At 44.6% G+C, this 23,089-nt stretch overlaps 1 protein-coding gene across 2 annotated transcripts in view; it reads right to left on the bottom strand.

Moving 5' to 3' along the window:
• Nucleotides 1-20,873, bottom strand: part of LOC110485098 (myosin-10) — a 28,393-nt gene extending 7,520 nt beyond the window's left edge. The window contains exons 1-29 of one of the 2 annotated variants that reach the window (XM_036940444.2): nt 19,995-20,873; nt 12,394-12,725; nt 11,968-12,124; nt 11,852-11,879; nt 11,590-11,683; nt 11,112-11,129; nt 9,198-9,290; nt 9,013-9,076; nt 8,352-8,450; nt 7,809-7,952; nt 7,578-7,673; nt 7,038-7,309; nt 6,663-6,836; nt 6,187-6,360; nt 5,888-6,002; nt 5,370-5,563; nt 5,091-5,212; nt 4,902-4,971; nt 4,658-4,818; nt 4,393-4,501; nt 4,141-4,272; nt 3,153-3,359; nt 2,735-2,872; nt 2,372-2,495; nt 2,026-2,197; nt 1,496-1,708; nt 1,199-1,343; nt 682-888; nt 93-197 (exon numbers count right to left, since the gene is read on the bottom strand). In XM_036940444.2, coding sequence (XP_036796339.2) covers nt 93-197; nt 682-888; nt 1,199-1,343; nt 1,496-1,708; nt 2,026-2,197; nt 2,372-2,495; nt 2,735-2,872; nt 3,153-3,359; nt 4,141-4,272; nt 4,393-4,501; nt 4,658-4,818; nt 4,902-4,971; nt 5,091-5,212; nt 5,370-5,563; nt 5,888-6,002; nt 6,187-6,360; nt 6,663-6,836; nt 7,038-7,309; nt 7,578-7,673; nt 7,809-7,952; nt 8,352-8,450; nt 9,013-9,076; nt 9,198-9,290; nt 11,112-11,129; nt 11,590-11,683; nt 11,852-11,879; nt 11,968-12,124; nt 12,394-12,720 — 3,954 coding nt within the window. In that variant the 5' untranslated portion in view covers nt 12,721-12,725; nt 19,995-20,873. The remainder of the gene's footprint in view (nt 1-92; nt 198-681; nt 889-1,198; nt 1,344-1,495; nt 1,709-2,025; nt 2,198-2,371; nt 2,496-2,734; nt 2,873-3,152; nt 3,360-4,140; nt 4,273-4,392; nt 4,502-4,657; nt 4,819-4,901; nt 4,972-5,090; nt 5,213-5,369; nt 5,564-5,887; nt 6,003-6,186; nt 6,361-6,662; nt 6,837-7,037; nt 7,310-7,577; nt 7,674-7,808; nt 7,953-8,351; nt 8,451-9,012; nt 9,077-9,197; nt 9,291-11,111; nt 11,130-11,589; nt 11,684-11,851; nt 11,880-11,967; nt 12,125-12,393; nt 12,726-19,994) is intronic. The other variant, XM_036940445.2, reaches the window with a different exon arrangement.
• Between the last annotated feature and the right edge of the window lie 2,216 nt (nt 20,874-23,089).

Here is a 23,089-nt window from a genome sequence, read left to right as displayed (position 1 = left end):
AAGAGGACAAAAGGGAGGGAAAGAATGGTTACAGTGTGTGTGTGTGTGTGGCCATTTCTAAAACAGCACAACATGGGCGTGTGTGACCGTACCTGTACATCCTGCAGTTGAGACTCCACAGTGGAGCAGTCTTTAGTTGCCTTGATGGACTTGCCCTCCACCACACTCAACATGCTGTTGACGTTGTCCAGCTCAGACTAGAGACAAGACACAGGAGGAGGATTTAGCCACATCAATCCATTATCCCTAATATACAAACGCATTCACTATCATCCCCCTTGTTTTTACACTGCTGCTACTTGCCGTTTATCTATGCAGTCCCGTCACCCCTACCAACATGTACAAATTACCTCGACTAACCTGTAGCCCCGCACATCGACTCGGTACCCCTGGTATATAGCCTCTTATTTTATTGTGTACTTTAAGAAAATATTTACTAAATAAATTAACAATGAAGTTCAAGAAATTGAGTTAAGGGCTCGTAAGTAAGCATATCACTCTAAGGTCTACACCGGTTGTATTTGGTGCATGTGACAAATAAAGTTTACGTTCATCTAGCCATCCACCAACCCAACATAATAATACTTTGAAATCCCCCAAAGTGTTCTGGATCCCCATTCATCCACCCTCTTACCATTCCCTTTCCCCATCAGCTACAGCCAAGATCCAGTCCACACCTACCTGCATCTTGGCCACCTTCTCAGCCAGCTCCTTCCTTTGTCTCTCACTCTCAGTGTGTTTGATCTGCAGTTCCTGGACCTGGGACTCAGCCTTCTTCCTGCGCTGCTCTGACTCACTCTTCCCCTGGGTCAGGGTCTTCAGCTCGATGGCCAGCTCATTATGTTCGCTTTCCATAGCCTGCTTGGCTTTCTCCACTGACGCCTTGTTCTGAACGAGCAGACACATGGGCAGGAGGTTACATAGACGGTTCTCTACCGAAATACTATAATGTACAGCATGTTTAACTTCAGAGAAAGCTCATGTTGTACACACACACCAATATGAAATACAAACGTCACGGGCTGACCGTGAATGTCACGGGCTGACCGGTCAACCGTCAGGTAAATATAAAATGAAAATAAAGATTCCACCATTCACACGGTCATGTAGGAGAACCATATACCTCCCCCCCCAAAAAAGATGACTTCCCATAATGCCTACACATGAACAGTATAACGCAGTTTAAGTGAGTTCTCACCCTCTTGGCCTGCTCCAGCTGTTCGTTGAGCTCGTCGAAGGCCTGGTTGTGTTTGTGCCTCATGTCGGCCACCTGCAGCTCGTGCACCTTGGCCTCGTCCTCCAAAACCTTCTTGAGCTGGGTCACCTCAGTCTCACGCTTGGTTCTGAACAGGATGGAGGAGAAAGATGGGAATAGCACCATAGGTCTTCAAATGGGTAATTGTCTATTACTAAAACTTGACATTTACGCATAGCAAACCACCATCTTGCTGTCCTTCACCAACTGTGTGTGTGTGTGTGTGTGTGCTCCCAGTACCTGAGCTCCTGCTGTGTTGCAGTAGAGTCCAGTGTGTCCTCCAGCTCAGTCTTCAGAGCCTCCAGCTCCTCTCCCAAGTCCCTGCGGTGTTTCTCAGCCTTGGCCCTCGCAGCCCTTTCCAGCTCCAGGTCCTCCTGCAGCTCAGAAAGTTGGGCCTCCAGCTCCCGGATCTTCTTCTGGGCTGTGTTCTTGGCCGCGGCCTCCTCCTCTATCCTGGAGGGTGGTGGGGAGTGAAGGAGGATGGGGGTTAGAGTGTAAAGCATTGAAATTAAAGTCATACAAGACTATTTTGTAGCCTTTGGTTTTACTGTATGGGCTCAATGAGATCCTAACAGCAGATCAAACTCTTTCAATGGAAAGTAAAATATCGTGCAGGCCAACCAAATATGGGACGCAATCCAATTGAATGTGGCCTGCATTTTTCTTCATACATGCGGCCTATAATGAATCATTTAGAAAAATACTTTTGATACACAATCAGAAATAGAATTTAGGCCCTTTCTCCAATCATGCGTTTCCCCTTCCCTCACCTGGCCAGAGCAGCCATTAGCTCCTCCTCCTTCTTGGCCAGTTGGGCTCGGAGCTCAGCTATCTGGGCCTGCAGGTCAGCCATCTGATCATTCAGCTCCGTGGAGTCTCCCTCCAGCTTCCTACGGCTCTTTTCAAGCTCTTGACGACTCTTCTCCTCCTTCCTCAGCCGGTCTGGTGAGGGATGGGAAACCAGGGTTGTCTCAATAATTTAAAGTGGTCTGTCCGGGTCTCAGATTGCTCTCACCGGCACTTTTCAGATCAGTACAGACGAAGGATAAGAGACAAGGAAAAGTGGTTCACCTCAAACATAGAATTTATGTCTTTGTCGGTCTATGGTCCACCTACCCTCCAGGTCAGTGATCATGGCCTCGTGCTTGTTCTTGAGTTTCTGCAGGCTCTTGGACTTCTCCTCCTCCTCAGTCAGGTTGGTGGTGAACTCGGAGATACGTTCCTCCAACAGCTTCTTCTCCTGCAAAACAAAAACCCCACAGTCACAAACAATCCCAGAAGGTTACACAATGTCTGAACCATTAGAGCACTACCGGATATAACATTCAAAGATAAACACCTAGTCCCTGAATGCCAAACAGTAATTTACTTTTAAAAACTAGTCCGTGATTACTTGCTTTATTGCTGGAAAGAATTACTGCCCAAGTGATTTTATTCTTCCAGCCATCTGAAAAAAAAAAAGTTAACGCATCAACAAACCTTATTGAGTTTGTTGTTCTGGTCATCCAGCACCATGACATTCTCCTCGATCTTCTTCAGCTTGGCATCGGTGGTCATCTTCTCCAGCTGCAGCTTCTGCCTGGCCGCCTCCTCCTCATCCAGCTGCTGCTCCAGGTACTACAGAGAGTGCGAGAGATGGAATGTTTTATTTCAGATGTTTTCACCTCAATTCCTGCCATCACTCCCTTCCTCTCAAAAGTTAATTAAGTGCCACACCCTTTGAGGGTGAAATGGAAGGGAAAATGAAAAGTGAAAATTGACAATTAGCGAAGGCAATTTAATAGGAGAAATAAAGGTAATATCTTACTATTTACAGGTGTCTGACAGGTTTGGACCACAAGGCTTAATTAACAAGGGAAAGTTAGTCCACCATAAATATATATATTTTTAAATCTACCGTAATGTTGGTCTGCATCTTCTTCCGCTCGGTCTGTAGCTGGGTGACCCTCTCCTCTTCCTCCTCCACTCTGGACTCCAGGTCGTGGAGGATCTCCTCCAGCTCCTGCTTCCTGGTGGCCAGCTTGGAGCGCATCTCCTCCGCCTCGGCACACAGCTCCGTCTCCGCCTGCAGCTGCTCCTGCAGGGCTAGCTTCTCTGCATTCAGCTGGTGGTGGTAGTGGTGGGAGGGGGGCATGTGTTATAAACAGGGCAATGATGCAAGGCTGAAATGCTGGTTGGTTTATGATACTCTGGTGTTAAACAGTATGAAAGTTACTCACTCCATCCACCGACAATGTATAAGACACTAAGGGTGAGTTCCTGGACATATTAAGCCTGGGACTAAATAGCAAACGCAGAGAATCTCAGTTAAACCCTTTAGTCCAGGACTAGTCTGTCTGGGAAACCACCCCAACAAGTCATATTGAAACCCACCAAGTCATAATCACTCTGAGTGGACCAGTCAAATCAAATTTATTTGTCACATACACATGGTTAGCAGATGTTAATGAGAGTGTAGCGAAACGCTTGTGCTTCTAGTTCCAATGCAGTAATAACCAACGAGTAATCTAACAATTCCAAAACTACTACCTTATACACACACGTGTAAAGGGATAAAGAATATGTACATAAAGAATATGTACATAATATGCACATATATGAATGAGTGATGGTACAGAACGGCATAGACAAGATGCAGTAGATGGTATCGAGTACAGTATATACATATGAGATGAGTAATGTAGGGTATGTAAACATTATATTAAGTAGCCTTGTTTAAAGTGGCTAGTGATATATTTTACATCAATTTTCATCAATTCCCATTATTTAAAGTGGCTGGAGTTGAGTCAGTGTGTTGGCAGCCACTCAATGTTAGTGGTCATTACCTTACATTGGGGCTCAGTCCAATCCATAGAAATAGAATTGCTAGAAGGGACACTCCATACCTGTTGCTGCTTGGCCTCGAACTCCTGCAGCTGCTCCTCGGTCTGTTGCTGCCTCACCTTGGTCTTCTCCAGCTCATCCTCCCTAGCCTGCATCTCCTCCTCCTGCCTGGTCACCTGCAGCAGAGGCTTCACCTGGGGGAGTAGGGGGAAGAGGACAGGACTCAGGACAAGCAAGTAGCTGAGGAGTAGGGGATGAGGTCTGCAACAGTGATATTAGGAGGCTCCCATATGGATTTGCAACAGTGCGTGTACCTTGGTGAAGAGCCTCCACCACTGCCAGTTCCTGAGTTTGAGGTAAGCGGCGCAGTTCCTCTGGATCACCTTCATAGCAGTCAGCTGCTGCTGTCTCTTCGTGAAGGCTCTGGAGACAGAAAAGAAAAAGAGAAACTCAATCTACATGATGTTATAGAAGTATGTGTATGTAGCACGCTCACACCAACTAATACACAGTATAAAACCATAAGCCAAACCTCATAAGTAACCTGCTAGTTACTGCTCTAAATGACGAGTTCCTTACTTGCGGGCCACGTATCCACGACACCAGGACTGGAAGCTGATGATGATGTCAGTGATCTTAATGTCCCTCTCCTCCTCCAGGTGGGCCAAGACGCCAGCCCGGAAAAACACCTTACTCTGGCCAATCCGGAACAGGTTGGAATCTAGCTCCAGGGCCTTGATCTGGGAAGAGGAAGGAGAGAAGATGACATTTGGGAATGACATTGGAAGACTGTTGAACGATGGTTTGGTCTGACGCCTCTTACCATGAGCACACAGGCTTGTTTGCCGTCCATGAATCCCTTGGGAATGGTGCTGGGAGTGAGGATCTCATATCTGGGAAAACAGGAGAAGTTTAAGAAGATTAGACACTGATAAGCAATAACAGGCTAGTCTGCTCAGTGAAGCTGATAAACAGGAAGGAGATGACCACAAAGACATGTTTCCGTGGTTACCTCTGTCTGAACTCCTGGAAGACAATGCGGTTGGGGAAGCCCTGTCTGCAGATACGGATTCCCTCCAGAACTCCATTACACCTCAGCTGGTCCAGAACCAGATGGGGCTCCAGCTTACCAGCCTGACAGTGATGAAGTGAAGTGTCAGGATTTTAAATATTATTTTTATAGTACATGTGCTGAAGCAAAGACCAACTGCCTGTGCCTCATATTTATTATTTAGGTTTATAGTCAAATCACTCATTGAGCAATGGAAGATTTGATGACTAGACACCATACCTTCTTCTCGTGGTTGGGGATGATGCAGCGGACGAAGTTGGGGTTGGTGTTCCTGAGAGTGGTCATGAGGTTGGACAGCTGCTCCTTGTAGAGCTGGCCCACGGTGCGGAACATGCCTTTACGGACCTTCATGGCCCCGTGTATCCCCCCATCAGACATCCCAGCAACTTTGTCCAGGCCCACAATACGGTCCACTGAGAGAATGAAAAGGAGCAACAGGATCATAGAGAGCACTCAACTCATCTTTCCTGCAGTTATTTTCTTTCAGTGTACTTCCTCAGTTCAAACACACAGAAAGGTTGCTGCAGTTCTATTGGCCAACACCAATCATGCAGTTCTATGTACCAACAGTAAGTGACACACTATTAGAGTCTACAGCCCAACCCAGTTACTTTCTAGCCCTGTGGAGGCTGCTGAGGGGACGGCTCATAATAAATGGTTATCATGCATTTGATAACCATCATTATGAGCCGTCCTCCCCTCGGACTCTCGTCAGCTCTCGGTATCTCGAGACTTGCCGTCTCTCCAGAGCTCCGACACAAACTTGTCAGTGGACTGGTTGAGCAGCGAGGCCACGTTGTCATTCAGGGGGTCCATGTTCTTCATCAGCCACTCATCTGCCTTGTAGTCCACCTGGGGGGGGGGGGGGGGGGTTGTGGTTTTACCAATTTGCTCGGGTTAAAGATCAATTCTGGCAAAATTCCCTGTTTTTTCAGAAATCCCAGTTGTAGGATGTCTGAAAACTTTCATAAAGTACCAAATTCTGCCACCCAATTAGTGATTGATAGATAAGATTCGCCACGAGTGGTAAACTGACCTTTCCAGCGTAGTGGATGATGCAGAAGTCGGCAGAGTCCTTGAGTTTCTTGGGCTTCTGGAACTTGGGGTTGTTGCCCTGCTCCTGAACCACCTTCTCCACAAAGCTCTTGTCCGTGGCCTTGGGGAACCAGCACTCCTCATCCAGCAGAGCCAGCACACCAGGAGGACTGGCCTAGGAACAGAGGGAAAGGTTTGGGGGGGGGAAGAAAAGAAATAATCAGCTACTTGTGGAGACACTAAATTAGTGCATGTTGGGTTGTGCAGGACATTTAAAAAAAACAGGCCAACTTTAGGAGATATTGACTTGCATTGGTTTTGGGGAAAAATGCTCAAGTTTGCACTTGGTGACAGGAGCCAGGTAAATGAAACCAAAGGATGGATTGCTGTTTAAAGACAACGTGTGTAATTTGGAACAGAACAAACCACACACACGCCTCAGGTCCATTTGGGAAGAGGTCGTGGCAATATACTAACATGCTTCTCGATGAGGTCGATGCAGGGCTGCAGGTCCAGGCCGAAGTCAATGAAACTCCACTCGATGCCCTCCCTCTGGTACTCTTCCTGCTCCAGGACGAACATGGTGTGGTTGAACAGCTGCTGAAGCTTCTCGTTGGTGTAGTTGATGCACAGCTGCTCAAACGAGTTCAGCTACAGGCGAAAGAGGGGAAAAGACAGAAGGTACACATTCATTACAGACCTTTTTGGTGGGAACTCAGAAATGAAGAGTTTAACGAGAGAAAGCAGTAAAGATGTCCACGCACCATTTTGAAAACTAATTGACCACTCACACCAAGCCATTGTTTTGCATTCAATGACCAACAAACCCCTTTCCCACGACATTCGGCTCACCTCAAAGATCTCAAAGCCAGCGATGTCCAGGATGCCGATGAAGGAGGCTCCCTGTCTCTTGGTTTTGTCCAGGGCCTTGTTGATCCTCATCACCAGCCAGCGGAACATCCTCTCGTAGGAGGCCTTGGCCAGGGCCTCCACCGCAAACTCAGCCTGTTCCTGGGTCTGGGCCTTCTGAACATAGTCCCTGCCCACCTTGATCCTGGGGGACAGGATGGCCCGGGTGAAGTCGGTCACGTTCATGCCCAGCAGGTGGCACACTTTCTGGGCCGCTGAGGGAGAGAGAAAGGGGTGGGTGAGTGGGTGGTGCTGGATGAATGGATGCAGGAGACAAAGTCTAATTAAGAACCCAAGTTGTTGAGTAAAGGGTACACACTTGTTCCAACCCAGCACTAACACCTGATTCAATTATATCAGGGAGCTCTTGATTAGTAGAAACAGGTGAGTTAGTGCTGGACAAATATATATATTTTTTTATGAACCTAGTACCAGTCCTGGGGGGGAACACCAGAAATTATTAGTGAAACGGATGTAAAGTACCTGTGTCGTCAGGCATGGAGGCCTGGTCAGAGTTGCGCTCCTTCTTGAAGCTCATGTTCCCCAGCTGGAGAACGGCGGACACAATCTTCAGAAGACCTGATGGAGAACAAGACCAATTAAAATCACAATTTACCAGTTATTTACATAAATTGCATTGATCTGTAAACAGCTACTTGAACACTTTAGTATTACAGGCCAAGAATCAGGCGTGACAGGGGTGAGTTAGCGTACCTATCCGCTCCTCCTCTGGGATGCTCATGATGTTGAAGGCGTCCATGGTCTCTACAAACAGGTCACGGTCCTGCTGACCGGGGATGGTCACGTTCCCGTGGGTCAGGAAGCGGTAGTTGTTGTAGTCCTCCAGACACAGCTCAGCTGGTTAGAGAGACAGAACACATGTCTTATAGTAAGGCTTATAAATGCTTTAGTTATTACAAGTTAAAGCATTATACCTGCAGGCTTCTTTAAGTAAAGTGTTACTGGATATAATTTTATTTAAAATAAGACATTACAGTCTAACCATTATACTTATAATAATGGCTGGCATGTAGCCTAGTGGTTAAGAGCGTTGGCCCAGTAACCGAAAGGTCGTTGGTTCAATGTGTCCTTGAGCAAGGAACTTAACCCTAAATTGTTCCTCTAAGTCACTTTGGATATGAGTTTCTGCTAAAAATGTTTTTTTTTTTTTTTTTTAAAGACAAATGTAATAATTGCCCTGCACCCCCCCAAAAAAAAAAATTACATAGGTTAAAGATGAGTTTGTTGCTCACTCACAGCGCATTTTGTCCCCAGCTCCCGTGAGCATATAATAGAAGACATGGAAGGCCCTTTCATCCTTAGCCTGTCGGATGGCTCTGGACTTCTCCAGCAGATCTGGCAACATGGTTCGTCAAGACAAATAAACCACCATAGACAACCAATAAGTTATGAAATATTTTAGGTTAAAGCGACAATCCTTAGTTGCTACATAAATTTTTGGGCATATAAAACGAATTATATGTACCCATTGATACTTGAATAACTTAAAATGCCTCATGAGCTTAGCCATACAGTGTTTAACATTTACGTTTGTTTACAAACATTGGAATCAAACTAGCTTATATTTTGGGTTCTGAGACATGGCTAACACTAAAAATGTTGCCATCCTGGATGGACAGTCCTTGCATCCATAGCTCTGGCCATGAATTTGAGTGTGTTTATTTATCCAGGCCCATCCATCAGCTTTTTCAATTAATTATTCTAGCTTGAAGGCATATACATGCATGCATGTTGCCTTCAAGCTAGAATAATTCATTGAAAAAGCTGAGGGATGGGCCTGGATAAATAAACACACTCAAATTCATGGCCATTATTTATTTTTATATATATATATATATATATATATATACACACACACAATTATAGTACTATGAAGACGCATTGATTGAAAGGATACAAGTTTCAATGTTGGCTCCCACAATGTATCCATTGACGTCAAAGTTGATCCGGATGAACTTCCCCTAGAAAGAGCGAGGGGAAACAAGGTGGTGGTGTCACTGGATCTAGTTACAGTCAACACTGGTCTCTTGTCATTAACAACACAATTGCGAAGACATAAAACATTTTTTTTAAAGTGCTTACGAATCTGGAGGAGTTGTCATTCTTGACCGTCTTGCCGTTTCCAAAGGCCTCTAGGATGGGGTTAGCCTGCAGAAGTTGTTTCTCTAGCTCCCCCTGGTGACAAATCATATACATGCAGTATATTCACACACACACATAGCAAATGTTATCATTATGGCAGACGGAAGGCAGGACGACTCAACATGAGCATTCATGCAGTAAGATGCTGCAACTACTTAATTCATTGCTGAAAGCGTTGCATTTAATCTTTGCGAGAAGCATTGGGAGCACCCGATTGACTCCATGTGTTAGTCGTGGAACTGCAGCCATGTTATGAACATGCACATGCGTAAACTAGTAGCCAGTTCATTAGGTACACCCATCTAGTACCAGGTTGGAACCCTTTGCCTCCGGAACATCCTGAATTTGTCGGGGCATGGATTCTACAAGGTGTGATGTTCAAATGTTGCTCAATTAGTATCAAGGCACCAAACGTGTGCTGAGAACTTTCCCCACACCATTCTACCGCCAGCCTGTACTGTTGACACCAGGCAGGATGGGGCCATCGGCTCATGCTTCCCGCGCCAAATCCGGATTCTGCCATCAGCATGACGCAACAGGAATCGGGATTCATTGGACTAGGCAATGTTTTCCCACGTGATTGCGTGCCACTGATGGGAGTGGAACTGTGTGGTCGTCTGCTGCAATAGCCCACCCACGACAAGGATAGATGGAGTTGTGCATTCTGGAATGCAATTCTGAGCCATTATTTGCCCGTTTGTGGCCCTAATGTTAGCTTGCACTATTCTTGCCATTCACCTTTGACCTCTCTCATTAACAGGCTGTTTTCACCCACAGGACGGCCGCTATCTGGATGTTTTTAGTTCGTCGCGCCATTTTCTGTAAACCCAGAGTGAAAAGCCCAGACGTTTGAGATACTGGAACCGGGGCACTTGGCACTGACAATCATACCACACTCAGTCGCTTAGGTCACTCGTTTTACCCAGTCTAGCATTCAATCAAAAGGTAAATGAATGCCTCAATGCCCGTCTGCCTGCTTCCTAAAGCAAGAAACGGCCTGGTGACTCAATGTCTGTAGGAGCAAGCCATTTTCGTGAACAGGGTGGTGTACCAAAAACTGGCCACCGAGTGTATATTGCCTTATATCAGTGTTCATCATAGACATATATAAATTAGCAGGTGTGCCTGGCTGTAAGCAGTAAACAGAAGGATATGCTACCATTATGACACAAACCAAGACAGTATGACCCCAGGGAAGCTATAATTTCCTAATAAACCCCCACATTCAAGACCGTCGCTGAGATCCCAAGACAGCACACAGGCGGGTAAGACCCAAAACATAAAATACACTTTTGTTGATGACCCCCTGTTCTAAGACCAACCAGATGAGGTGGATAAAGGCCAGACAAACATGATATTGGGTTACCCCTTTACTACTAGTGGCCTGACTCATAAGCACTTTACTGATGGCTAAACACCTGCTAGCGACACACAGCTTAAATTTGATTCTAGGGCTGCGTTTACACAGCGGACAATTCTGATCCGACCCAACACATCTCAGATATTTTTCAGATCCGATTGGTCTTTTGAACAATTCGTGAGAAGAATATAAAAAAAAAAAAAATGCAGATCAGAATTGGGCAACCTGTGTAAACAGTCCGAAGCATTGTTACTTGATCTGCTTTACTATGCAGTCATTTGAAATACCATGCAGTACTCTTTCAGGCCTAAATCTCTAAAGGTGTTAGTTAGGCTTACGATAGAACACGAGGATCCTTCACCACGCCTCAAATACATCATTTCACCTGTACATTACACCAGCACACAGCTTGCAGACAGACTGCAGTTAGTAAAACATGCATGTACATGAAGGGAAACCGCGCTGGCGAGCGGGAGAGATGGCCATTAACTCACATGTGCTAATGCTGCACCCTAGAGATGGGAACGATGGGTGAAGAAAGAGAGCGAGAGTTTAACACATATACTTGCCATACAGTTCAAAAACAAACCGTCACCCAACTGGGAGGGACTAATGACTCCATGTCAATGGATTGTTGAATACAATCCCCCACTCATAAAGACAGTGCTGATCAAGGATCAGGTCACCCCGTCCATGTAATTTCACTCATAGAGAGCTAAAATGCAAAAACTGGTCCTAGATCAGCACTCCCTCAGGCACTTTATGAATACGGGCCCTGGTGACTGCAGGGAGGCGAGGCAGGCAGGTCCGGACCTGAAACAGCAATGTTAAGAATACAGAACTACCCTGACTCAGGTAATAAGTACAGGGGGGTGAGAACATGAGAAGCAGAAGAGGACAACTGCAGAAGACAGAGAATGGAGGTGTAGGGAGAGGGGAAGTGAGGAGGTGAAACGGAGGGCTGGTACTGACCTGGTCTTTCTTCGACTTAAAGGAAGAGGCAACGTGTGCCAGATACTGGATCACTTTCTTGGTGTTCTCAGTCTTCCCAGCTCCTGATTCTCCTCTGTAGCAAAGAGAGGGAGAGAAATTAGATAGAAATGAGAGGGAGAGGGAGAGATTACAGGAGTTACTGATTGAAGACGAGAACAGACGGCAAAAAAACGTTGCATAGGAGCTAGACAACACGCACAAATAAAACACGGGGAAGATTTTGAGCAGAGACAAAGCTTACGTGCAGAGGATGGACTGATCTTCACGATCTGAAATAGAAGACAGAAAATACATGTGAGTGTGTGTGTGTGTGTGTGTGTGGGGGGGGCACAGGTGTGTGTCATCACATTCTCTCACCCTGCATCATACTCCTGTAAGCGGTGTCTGTGATGGCGTAGATGTGAGGGGGCATCTCGTGTCTCTTCTTGCCCTTGTACATCTCTATGATGTTCTCGGAGTAGATGGGCAGGTACTTGTAGGGGTTTATCACCACACAGAAGAGGCCAGAGTACGTCTGAAAGATACAAGGGACTCAGCACACAGGCAATAGTAACCATCTGTACCAAGATTCTGACTCGAATGTCTCACAATATGGCAAAAGACGAACATGGATAATATGCCGTTACAAAATCACTCGTTGTCCAGAGGGCTGTGTATTTATCAGAAATGTACATTTCTCTGGATAAGAGTTTTACTGTATACATGTGTTATTTTACACGCATGTACACATGCATATGCGTATTTATGTAAATATGTGCATATGAAGCATGCAAAACAACTCACGTAGATGAGGCCAGAGTAGTAGCGGTCCTTGAGGTTGTGCAGCACCGAGGCCTCGTTCAAACACGTGAGCTCGGCCATGTCCTCCACCTTACTGAACTTGGGAGGGTTCATCTTCTGGATATCGTCCTTGTTCACCGTCACCTTCTTGCCTGTGTCGGCTAGCTCCACCACACACTCCTCTCCCTTCTCTTCCTTGACGGAGCCGGCCACGAACCCCAGCGTCTCCGAAGGGATCCATACTAGCTTCTTAGTGGCCCAGTCGGCCTGGTCTAGGGGGTTGGCGACCTTCCCACCATCTCTGTAGAGGAACTTGTCCGCTTCCGACATGGCGGCTGTAGGACGAAGACAATAACAACGGTAAGACCACACCAGGAGGTAGGCTGGAGAAAGGAACGTGAGCCAGAACAGTGGCTGTAGAGTGGAGAGGAAAAAGACGAGTCATGGAAACACGCGGAGAAAAAGAGACGATCATGGTTTGAGCCAGGAGTTTGTCCTGAACTCATGACCGGCCCTATAGAGTTCAGCTTCTCCCTGTACAATAATTTATTTGCTTCTGATAATAATTGATTTGCTTCTGTAGGATGGATAGGGAGTCCAGAGAAAAATGCAGCGCCAACTAAGATTCACGGCCCAGCAAAACTATTTTGGTCGAAATGCCTTACTTTAAAGTGAGGGGCACTCAAAACAGTACGCAGGTGCAGTTCGGGCCGTTGCAAAATGACTAAAGGTACAGTTCCTTGGATCTAATAACGTCGAGACAAAGTTTGAGTGAAATGTTTAAGTGTATAATTCACTCAACCCATTAAGGTTCAGGTCATATACACAACATGCGATTCCCTTTTGCTGAAAATGCATTGCTATGCGTGAAGTAAACCTGAGTTACATGAAACGTGCTTCTCTGGAATATTTGCCTTATCTGCCATGTACGAGAGGAGGCGCACACACACCCCCCACCGGCACACGCTCCCACACGGCTGCAAGCTAGAGGTTGTACTATGAGGATGTATTACGAGGATGATCCTCTGTAAGCTCGGTAGATTCTCATGAGACGTAAGAGGCGTTATGGACTGACTTTGCCAAGCATAAACTGGATCAGACTAAATAGGTTGTGACAATCAGGAATTGTGCATGCACACGTCACTGGATTCCCACAAACACAGTGAGAGAGACACCTTTCTATTGTGACCTTTGGCCTTTACAAGCTGGTCTTTCGCACTCCTGCTGCCCTCTACAAGAGGAGACAACTTCTGGGCATTGACCTGGTGCTCCCTACATACACGGTCACTTGTCTCCCCTTCCACTGTGCCATACGTGCATTTTAACCTCCCCCTTTCGTTTACCTGACCATCCCATCTTCCAACCAGGGTCACATTCTCATATTTCTTCCTTAACCAAAACAGAACACTCCCACTATTGCTTGATGCCCGATGAAGCTGACAATGTCTTAAAATGGACACCAGACAGTTGAGTACTTTAACACCACATAGCTTTCCCAGTATCATGTCCATCACCAAAACAGAAGAAAATGGAATGAAACATGAAGGGACTACCTGAACTTTGTCTAATAAGAAACACTTGTTTTTTTGTTTGTTTTGTTGCTAAAATGTTTTGCTACGGTGTGCCATAATGAATGCACCCCAGCTGTCACGTTATTACATAACATTGTCTTAAGGACAAGTAAATAGCGGTGGACTAGTCAGAGGAAGACAAATGAGGACTTCCTTTGAAGGGGAACAGAATACAGAACAGCCAGTGAGGAATGTCTGGAGCAAGTTTAGACAGACATTTCATTATACTCATCCACACACAGACCACACCCTTAAGAACAGATGCCATGTCTGAGAAAAAAAGTCACTCTTCAGGTTAAATTGACAACGACACAGACAGATCCACAACCTAATACTTCCCCCTTCTATCACAGGGCCTGAATTCATAAAGCATCTCAGAGTAGCCCCATTGCTGATCTAGGATAAGGTCCCACCTGTCCTAAATCTTTTCATTATGATCCAAAAGGCTGATCCTAGATCAGAACTCCTAGTCTGAGGCGCTTTATGAATACAGGCCCAGGTATTCTAGGTCAATTTCTATTTCCATCTGCTTGCGTCTCTAGCCATGACCCTTTCAAGGGTGTGTGCGCATGCTCATGGGCCTCAGGCTACAAGTACGGACTACAACGCCCAGTCGTAACCAGTTTTTCCTCCATGGTAACATTCATTCCATTCCAGGTCAGATCAATATCGTCAGGATTACATCTGTACAGGGTTGCCTTGTCCACCATTAGAATTCTAAACCTCTTAGGCTGCATTTACACAGGCAGCATAATTCCGATCTCACCAATTTGTCTTTTGCCCAATTAGATCTGATGTGAAAAGATCTTAGGTGACAGTTCAAAAGAACAATAAGTGGAAAAAAGAATCAGAATTGGGCTGCCTGTGTAAACGCTGCCTTATACTGTTTGATCGCTAATGAGGCTGTGTCCAGATCTATCAGCATATATTGCAAGGTTCTCTCCCACTTCCCTGCAAAACATCACGTGTTGATTATGTCAGCCAGTGCTCGAGGTGGTGACACTAAACAGTGAGTCTCTAACCCGCCCCCCCCCCCCCATCAGGGAGAAAGTGTGAAATAACAGGGACAAAGAGAAAAGGGGGGATAGAGGGATGAGCGCGAGGGACAGAGCGATAACATCCAGGTGTCTAAGTTCGTTATGGGCTCAGACTGATGCTCTGATTAAAGACAGAGGGGGAGGAGGAGGATCACCTCAAGGATCTGTGCCCATGCTGTTGGCTGTCCACTACATGTGCCAGCAGGAGTGGACTACTAAACCAGAGTAAACCAGTGTGAGTACACAGCTTAAAATCAGGACTAACTGTTCCCACTCATAATGACCCACGCATGCTAGCCTGATCCCAGATCTGTTTGTGCCGTCTCGCCAACTCCTTGTCACTCAGACCAAACGTGACATTGAGTGACAAGAAGTTGGCACAAAGATCTGGGATCAGGCTAATCTCAAGCACGTAAGCCCCATCTGAAACACATAGGAGGAATGGGTTCTCATGGGAGACATGAAGAAATGCAGACAAGACGACCATGAGAATGTGACTTTCACATGAATGTGGGTTTTCAGCAACAAAGTGCTAACTGTGGGCCAACTTCCACAGGAAGTTGCGTGATATGGTGTTGCAGTGTTGACACATGCATTTCCTGAGGGTCTTATTGCCTAACTTCAGTCTAAAAAGGACACTAATGACATCTACAATTGATGGTACCCATTGTCATACAGTGTTAGAGGAGCAGAGAGTAAGCCCGTACAGTGGGCTGTGACTACCAAGGATTTCCTAGTCACCTTTCAACTCATGACTGGCCTGCCAACTCAAATGACGTGTCAATTAAAGGGCACTTACACCACTTTTCAACCTAATTTCCATCAGCTCCAGCACAATACCAGTGTAGGTCTACATATGTGAAAAAGGCACAAATATAAAGTTTAAAAGTTGCTGAAGCTAATGAATGAGGTTGAAAAGTGGCTGAATTGCCCCTTAGACAACTCCTTATCCATTCACTCGAGGGACCCCAGCATGGTTCTTCTTGCAGTTGCCCCATTAGATTGCCGTGCATTGGGTCCAGATCTGGATTTAAAAAGTACTTGAAAAGAGAAGGTAAGAAAACGCTAACTAGTCCTATAAACCAGTGGCACAACCGGTAGCCTCACGGCTGCTATAAATCCTGTAAGGCAACTCATCCAACTCTGCTACCAACCAGTATAATTTACCTAGGTTATGTCATCATTGTGTCAAAACTGTAACGCAGCATAATAAAGTCCTACAGCTCAAGCTGCTGCAGATGGCGGTTGCATGTGTCTGTCTGTTAAAAGGGCTGAGGGAAGCCAAGCTAAAGACTGGATTGAATGGAGGCCAAGACGACAAGTGCGTAGAGGTGTTGAAACGTGATGCTGAGGACAGCAGGGCAGGTCTGTCCAGAGATGGACATTGGCTAGTGGTGACCTCAGACCTGGTTTTAAACAGTATTTGAACGATTTCAAAATGTTATCTGGGCTTAATTGCCTGGCACACTGGAACAGTCCCAACAGTACAATCACCACCCATCTGGCACTCCAGGTAGGCTTAATGCACCCCTACTTAAAAGCTTGACTCTTGGGTAGATGGAACATAGTAAAATGTAATTTTGGGATACTCCAATTAGTATGATATGTAACATCTCAAATGGTATGCATTAGAGGTCGACCGATTAATCGGAATGGTCGATTAATTAGGGCCCGATTTCAAGCTTTTATAACATTTGGAAGTCGGTATTTTTGGGCGCAGATTTATTTTTTATACCTTTATTTAAACCACGCAAGTCAGTTAAGAACACAATCTTATTTTCAATGACGGCCTAGGAACAGTGGGTTAACTGCCTTGTTATGGTGCAGAATGACAGATTCAGATTTTACAGTTAACTAGTCCAATGCTATAACCACCTGCCTCTCGTTGCACTCCACAAGGAGACTGACTGCCTGTTACCTTGGCTTCTACTGCATTCACATAAGTTGCTAGCTAGCATTTAACTTCTAATAAAAAAAAATCAAATCATAATCACTAGTTTAACTACGCATGGTTGATAATATTACTAGTTTGATAATATTACTAGTTTATCTAGTGTCCTGCGTTGCATATAATCGATGCAACGCTGGGAGATGATTTAACTAAAGCACATTTGCAAAAAAAGCACAATTGTGGCACAACTGTACCTAACCATAAACACCAATGCCTTTCTTAAAATCAATACACAGAAGTACATATTTTTAAACCTGCATATTTAGTTAAAAGAAATCCAGGTTAGCAGGCAATATTAACCAGGTGAAATTGTGTCACTTCCCTTGCATTCATTGCACGCAGAGTCAGGGTATATGCAACAGTTTGGGCAGCTTGGCTCATTGAGAACTAATTTTCCAGAATTGTATGTAATTACGACATAACATTGAAGGTTGTGCAATGTAACAAGAATATTTAGACTTAGGGATGCCACCTGTTAGATAAAATACCGAACTGTTAAGTATTTCACTGAAATAAACGTTTTGTTTCCAAAATGATAGCTTCCCGATTTGACCATATTAATGACCAAAGGCTTGTATTTCTGTGTGTTATGTTATAATTAAGTCTATGATTTGATAGGGCAGTCTGACTGAGCGATGGTAGGCAGCAGCAGGCTCGTAAGCATTCATTCAAACAGCACTTTCGTGCGTTTTGCCAGCAGCTCTTCGCAAGCACAGCGCTGTTTATGACTTCAAGCCTATCAGCCTAATGGCTGGTGTAACCGATGTGAAATGGCTAGCTAGTAAGCGGGGTGCACGCTAATAGCGTTTCAAACATCACTCGCTCTGAGACTTGGAGTAGTTATTCCCCTTGCTCTGCAAGGGCCGCGGCTTTTGTGGAGCGATTGGTAACACTGCTTCGTTGTGTTCCTGGTTCGAACCCAGGTAGGGGCGAGGAGAGGGACAGAAGCTATACTGTTACACTGGCAATACTATAGTGCCTATAAGAACATCCAATAGTCAAAGGTATATGAAATACAAATGGTAGAGAGAAATAGTCCTATAAATACTATATTGCCTACAACCTCTTACCTTGGAATATTGAAGTCTCATGTTAAAAGGAACCACCAACTTTCATATGTTCTCATGTTCTGAGCAAGGAACTCAAACGTTAGCTTTTTTACATGGCACATATTGCACTTTTACTTCTCCAACACTTTGTTTTTGCATTATTTAAACCAAATTGAACATGTTTCATTATTTATTTATGTATTATATTAAGTTAAAATAAGTGTTCATTCAGTATTGTTGTAATTGTCATTATTACAAATAAATAGTCCGATTAAATCGGCATTGGCTTTTTTTGGTCCTCCAATAATCAGTATCGAAAAATCAGTCGGTCGACCTCTAGTATGTATCCATTTCAAATGTTATGTTACGAATTCCAATTTTTGTCGTCAGCAACATTAGCTAGGTGGCTAACGTCAGCTGGGGTTAGGGGTTAAGATTAGCCAACATGCCAAGTAGTTGCAGAGTAGTCGGAAAGTTGTTTAAAACGCCGAAGCTGTCCGTGATGAGATTTGAACACAACCGTTGGGTTGCTAGACATTCGCTTTATACGCACGTCCGCCCAACCACCCTACTTTATTTTTTTGCCTTAAGTAACCTTTCGTCATACTAATTTGAGTGCCACAGATTTACATTTACTATGTTAGGTGTAGTCTGAGACCTGGCTGTCACTTCTCATCTAGTTAATGCCAGACACTCCTAGTACCTGCATTAACAACTTTAGTATCTAGGGAAAAAGTGGGTTGGGGAAGTAACTAAGCAAGATTGTTGATGTGATTGCATAACAGATATGCATGTACTAATCATATAAATCTATTTTGTGGTGTGTATGGTCTAGTCCTCAAGGAAGGACTAGATTCCTACCAGAAATATTGCATTCTGCTACATAGCTCAGACAGCCAAGTGGCTTGAACTGAATACAGGTTTGGCTCAAAACAAAACTCAAAACACGAGACCCAGTATTTCAGGTGGCAAAACCATTTGAATGCGAGTGTGCACATTTTGTATCCTTAGGGCAGATCCATTACAGGGCCTGCATACATTTTGTGCTCCCACCAACCCATGGTCTCAAATTCCAACTTCAAACCAAGACAAGCAAACATAATATAAATTGGCAGTGTTGGAGAGAATTGAACTCAATTTAGTCCAATAGTAATTTAAATATGCGTTTATTAGGCAAATATATATTTTCCAACTTCAGACCAGTCTAATTCTCACTTAGGCAAAAATATATTTAAAAAAATCCCCCCCCCCCCAAAAAAACCATCTGAAATGTCAAGACTACGAATTGTAGTTTTAGCTTTGGTGTATGTAGCTCGCCGTCTTTCAGTGTGAAACGGTTGGTAGCTTAGTAAACGGTTTTCAGAGTAGCTTCCGCAAAACAGTAAATGTGTCAACGTAAAAAGTGCACTACTACAGGGTTGGTGGCTGTGGTTTGGAATATACAACAAGTTTGGGCAGCAGAGCATAGGATGGAACACTGGCTGGGTGTTGTCCTTGTTAATTACTTGTCATGACATGGGGAAGTAATCATAGTTTGTACAGGTAGCCTTGCAGATTCTGCCACCCAGGTTAGCTTTACTCAAACTGTGTCACCGTGCAAGCTTGACAGGACTAATGTGAAATGACTAGAGAGTACCAATATTAAGGCCCATCAACTAGCAATGTAGTTTTCAATCTGTCCTAGTGTCCCTTCTTTACTACCAGCGACCACGTTCACACCGGAAGCAGTGACGGCGGATATTTAAAAGGATACCTTGACGTCGAGTAGTACGGTTGCTGCTTGACGCCTCACCTTTCGATCTACATTCGCAATAAAAACGACGAGGCGCACATGAACGCAGAACTAATAAAAATAACCTACTTGTCTGTCGTCGCTAGCAAAGCTTCCCGCAACAGACTTCGAAGTAAGCACTAACATATTCCAAGTAGATCTCATTCCACGAGGATTACAGAGGGATCGACAGATAGGTAACCGTGATAAAAAATAAAAACGTACCTTCTGCTCGGTTGTCGGCACCACGGAGTGAATTCGGTTGCTCTATCGGTTTCCGTGTATGCAAAGGCAACTCCTTCCACGCGACACCAAACTCCAAAAACCGTACTGCAGATGCTTCCCTACTCAATTATCTCCCTTTCTGTTGTCTCTGCGCCGGGCGTGGCTGAAATAGGGTGGACATATCGAAACTATGATCCGCCCACTTTATCATTCACAGGTGAGAAGGGTTTGACTGCGACCCGCGTCCACGACAAGACTCGGTAAGAAACGCCCAGGGAACCCACGCCGCCTCTTGTATTGGCTCTTGGCTACTTACATTTGAGTCATTTAGCAGACGCACTTATCCAGAGTGATTTACATGAGTAATTAGGGTTAAGTGCCTTGCTCAAGTGCACATCAATAGATTTTTCACCTAGTCAGGTCAGGGATTCGAACCATCGACCTTTTGGTTACTAGCCCAACACTCTTAACTGCTAGGTTACCTGCTGCCCTTGTTGCACCTGTTACTTCCTTGTAGCATTTTAGCAAAGCCTAACCCTTTTTCCTAACCATAACCTCATTCTCCTATCCCACTTAGTTCTCCAACCTGACACATGAATTATCTTAACCTGCTATTTTTTTTATCCCAACCTGCTACATTAGTTCTCCTAACCTGCCATGTTAACTATCCTAACCTGCTATGTTAGTTCTCCTAACCTGCCAAGTTAATTATCCTAACCTGCTACATTAGTTCTCCTAACCTGTCACGTTAATTATCCTAACCTGCTACATTAGTTCTCCTAACCTGTTACTTTAGATCTCCTAACCTTCTACTTTAGTTGTCCTAACTTGCTACTTTAGTTCTAACCTCCTTTAATAATGATCCTAACCTGCTAGAACAAGGAAGTAGCCAGGAGCCAATAGAAGAGGTGACAGGGCTTCCCTGGGTGTTTCAACCCGGTGCAGTTCAGAGGATGCGGGTCGCAGTCAGACCATATTGTAGATAGGTATTTGCGCCGCCCCCTCCATGTATCAACCAACATCATAATAATGTGGTAGGAGAAATAGGGGGGGATTTGGAGGGATGATCATGCATATCTATCCGGTTGTTTTGGTGAATTATCACTTTTGTCAATTCCAAAGAATAAACTACCAATACTTTAGCACAATAGTCAAATATCTAACACTTATCTTCAGCGGCAGACCTCACCCAGGCCAATAAATATTGCTATTAACAGATCTGTTTGTTACTTAACCATACTGGATGGTAAGGCTTGGGAAGGAGAGAGGAAGGGGTGTTGTGACAGAAGGTGAGCATTTGATCTGAGAGAGGAGAGTATGTGTGGAGAAATGCAGGAGTCTTGTCTGTACCTGCCCTTCCTGTGATTTTCTGCCTCAGGTCTCAGAAGGCTTGGGGGCTGGAGGGGGGACAGGCGGGAGAGACAGTAGAAGTTTTGAGACCTTTAGTTGTTGGGAAGAGGGGTGTAGAAAGGTCTGATCTGCAGCCACTCTGAACATGGCCAAGGTGGGTTGGTGTCACGAAAGATGCTACAACAGCATCATTAGTGTATTTCTTCATCAATGTGATTGAAAACCTCACCATACAGGGTACACCTTTGCTTATTTTTTTTATCATGTATTAAAAACTAGGTAAACATTTGCGTGCATTTGTCACACCCTGGCCAAGAGGTGCTGTGACAACTCAATTCAGTACAATAGTCACTTTACCACCACATGTACAAATGACCTTGATTAACCTGTACCAGGTTAACAGTACCCCCTGTCTATAGCCTCTTATTTCAGTGTTATTTTAATTTTAATTTCTTTAGTAACTCATTTCTTAACTCTTTCTTGAACTGCATTGTTGGTTAAGGGCTTGTAAGTAAGCATTTCACAGTAACTTCTACACATGTTGTATTCAGCATTTCACAGTAACTTCTACACATGTTGTATTCAGCATTTCACAGTAACTTCTACACATGTTGTATTCAGCATTTCACAGTAACTTCTACACATGTTGTATTCAGCATTTCACAGTAACTTCTACACATGTTGTATTCAGCATTTCACAGTAACTTCTACACATGTTGTATTCAGCATTTCACAGTAACTTCTACACATGTTGTATTCAGCATTTCACAGTAACTTCTACACATGTTGTATTTGGCGCGTGTGACAAATCAAATTTGATCTACACACCCTAGGTTTACACCAAGTGCATAGGGGCCACTGAATAACTCATAGCACAGACCACACCGGTTGTTTTAGAATGGACTTGAGTGGCAGTACATGGAATGAAAGTCTGAGACAGGTCACAGTTTATTTCTCGCTCCCAATTTCAGCTTCCCTAAACCAAGTTAACTCTACCCAGAGAGGAAGAGACAAAGAGAGAGGGTTTAAACTCCCGTCAAACTATGTCCACAATAAGCAGACCACCTGCCTTCCCGCTTTTTGGACGACTCCCATTGTTAGCCCAGAGACAAGATCATCTTGTCATATATACAGTATCGCTGCTCTACATAACGCAACAAAATGAAGGGAGGATATAAAACAAAACAATCAAATCAAACAAAAACAGGTTTGTGTGCAGGGAATGCATTTCATCTTTAACTCAGATCATCATTCCTCAAATCACACTTCTCTTTGCAAAACCAAGGCTTCAAAGGCACTCTGCCACAACCTTCACTAACCGTCGCTTCCCCCTAAGTAGCCACACCTCAAACAAACTGAACGAGCGTTATGAAGAGACAGGGGAAAACCAGTCAGTCAATCACATGTTTCAACGAATCAGTTCATCTAGACTCAATTAGGAGCACCTGGGCCAGTGCATGCACAGTAATAATAGGGCATTCGTCACACTGGTGACCACTTTTCGTCCAGTCATGAGAGAAGAGCTAACGTCAAAGGCAGTGGTTTCCACTAACTTGGTAGTTTGACCAATCACATCAGATCGTTTCACATCAGATATTTTTCAGATCATCAATCAGATTTGGGCTGCCTGTGTAAACACAGGCAATGACAGAGAGCCAGGTAAGATGATATGATGTGCCTCACAAACCGATCTGGTTAAAAAGCACACATAAACGATTCAGCAGGTAAGGGTATGACAACTACCC

Source organism: Oncorhynchus mykiss, chromosome 13 (assembly GCF_057628025.1).
Source record: "Oncorhynchus mykiss isolate SJ-2025 chromosome 13, ASM5762802v1, whole genome shotgun sequence".
NCBI lineage: Eukaryota > Metazoa > Chordata > Actinopteri > Salmoniformes > Salmonidae > Oncorhynchus > Oncorhynchus mykiss.
The sequence above is the reverse complement of the archived record's forward strand: the minus strand, read 5'-3'. Positions and strand labels throughout refer to the sequence as shown.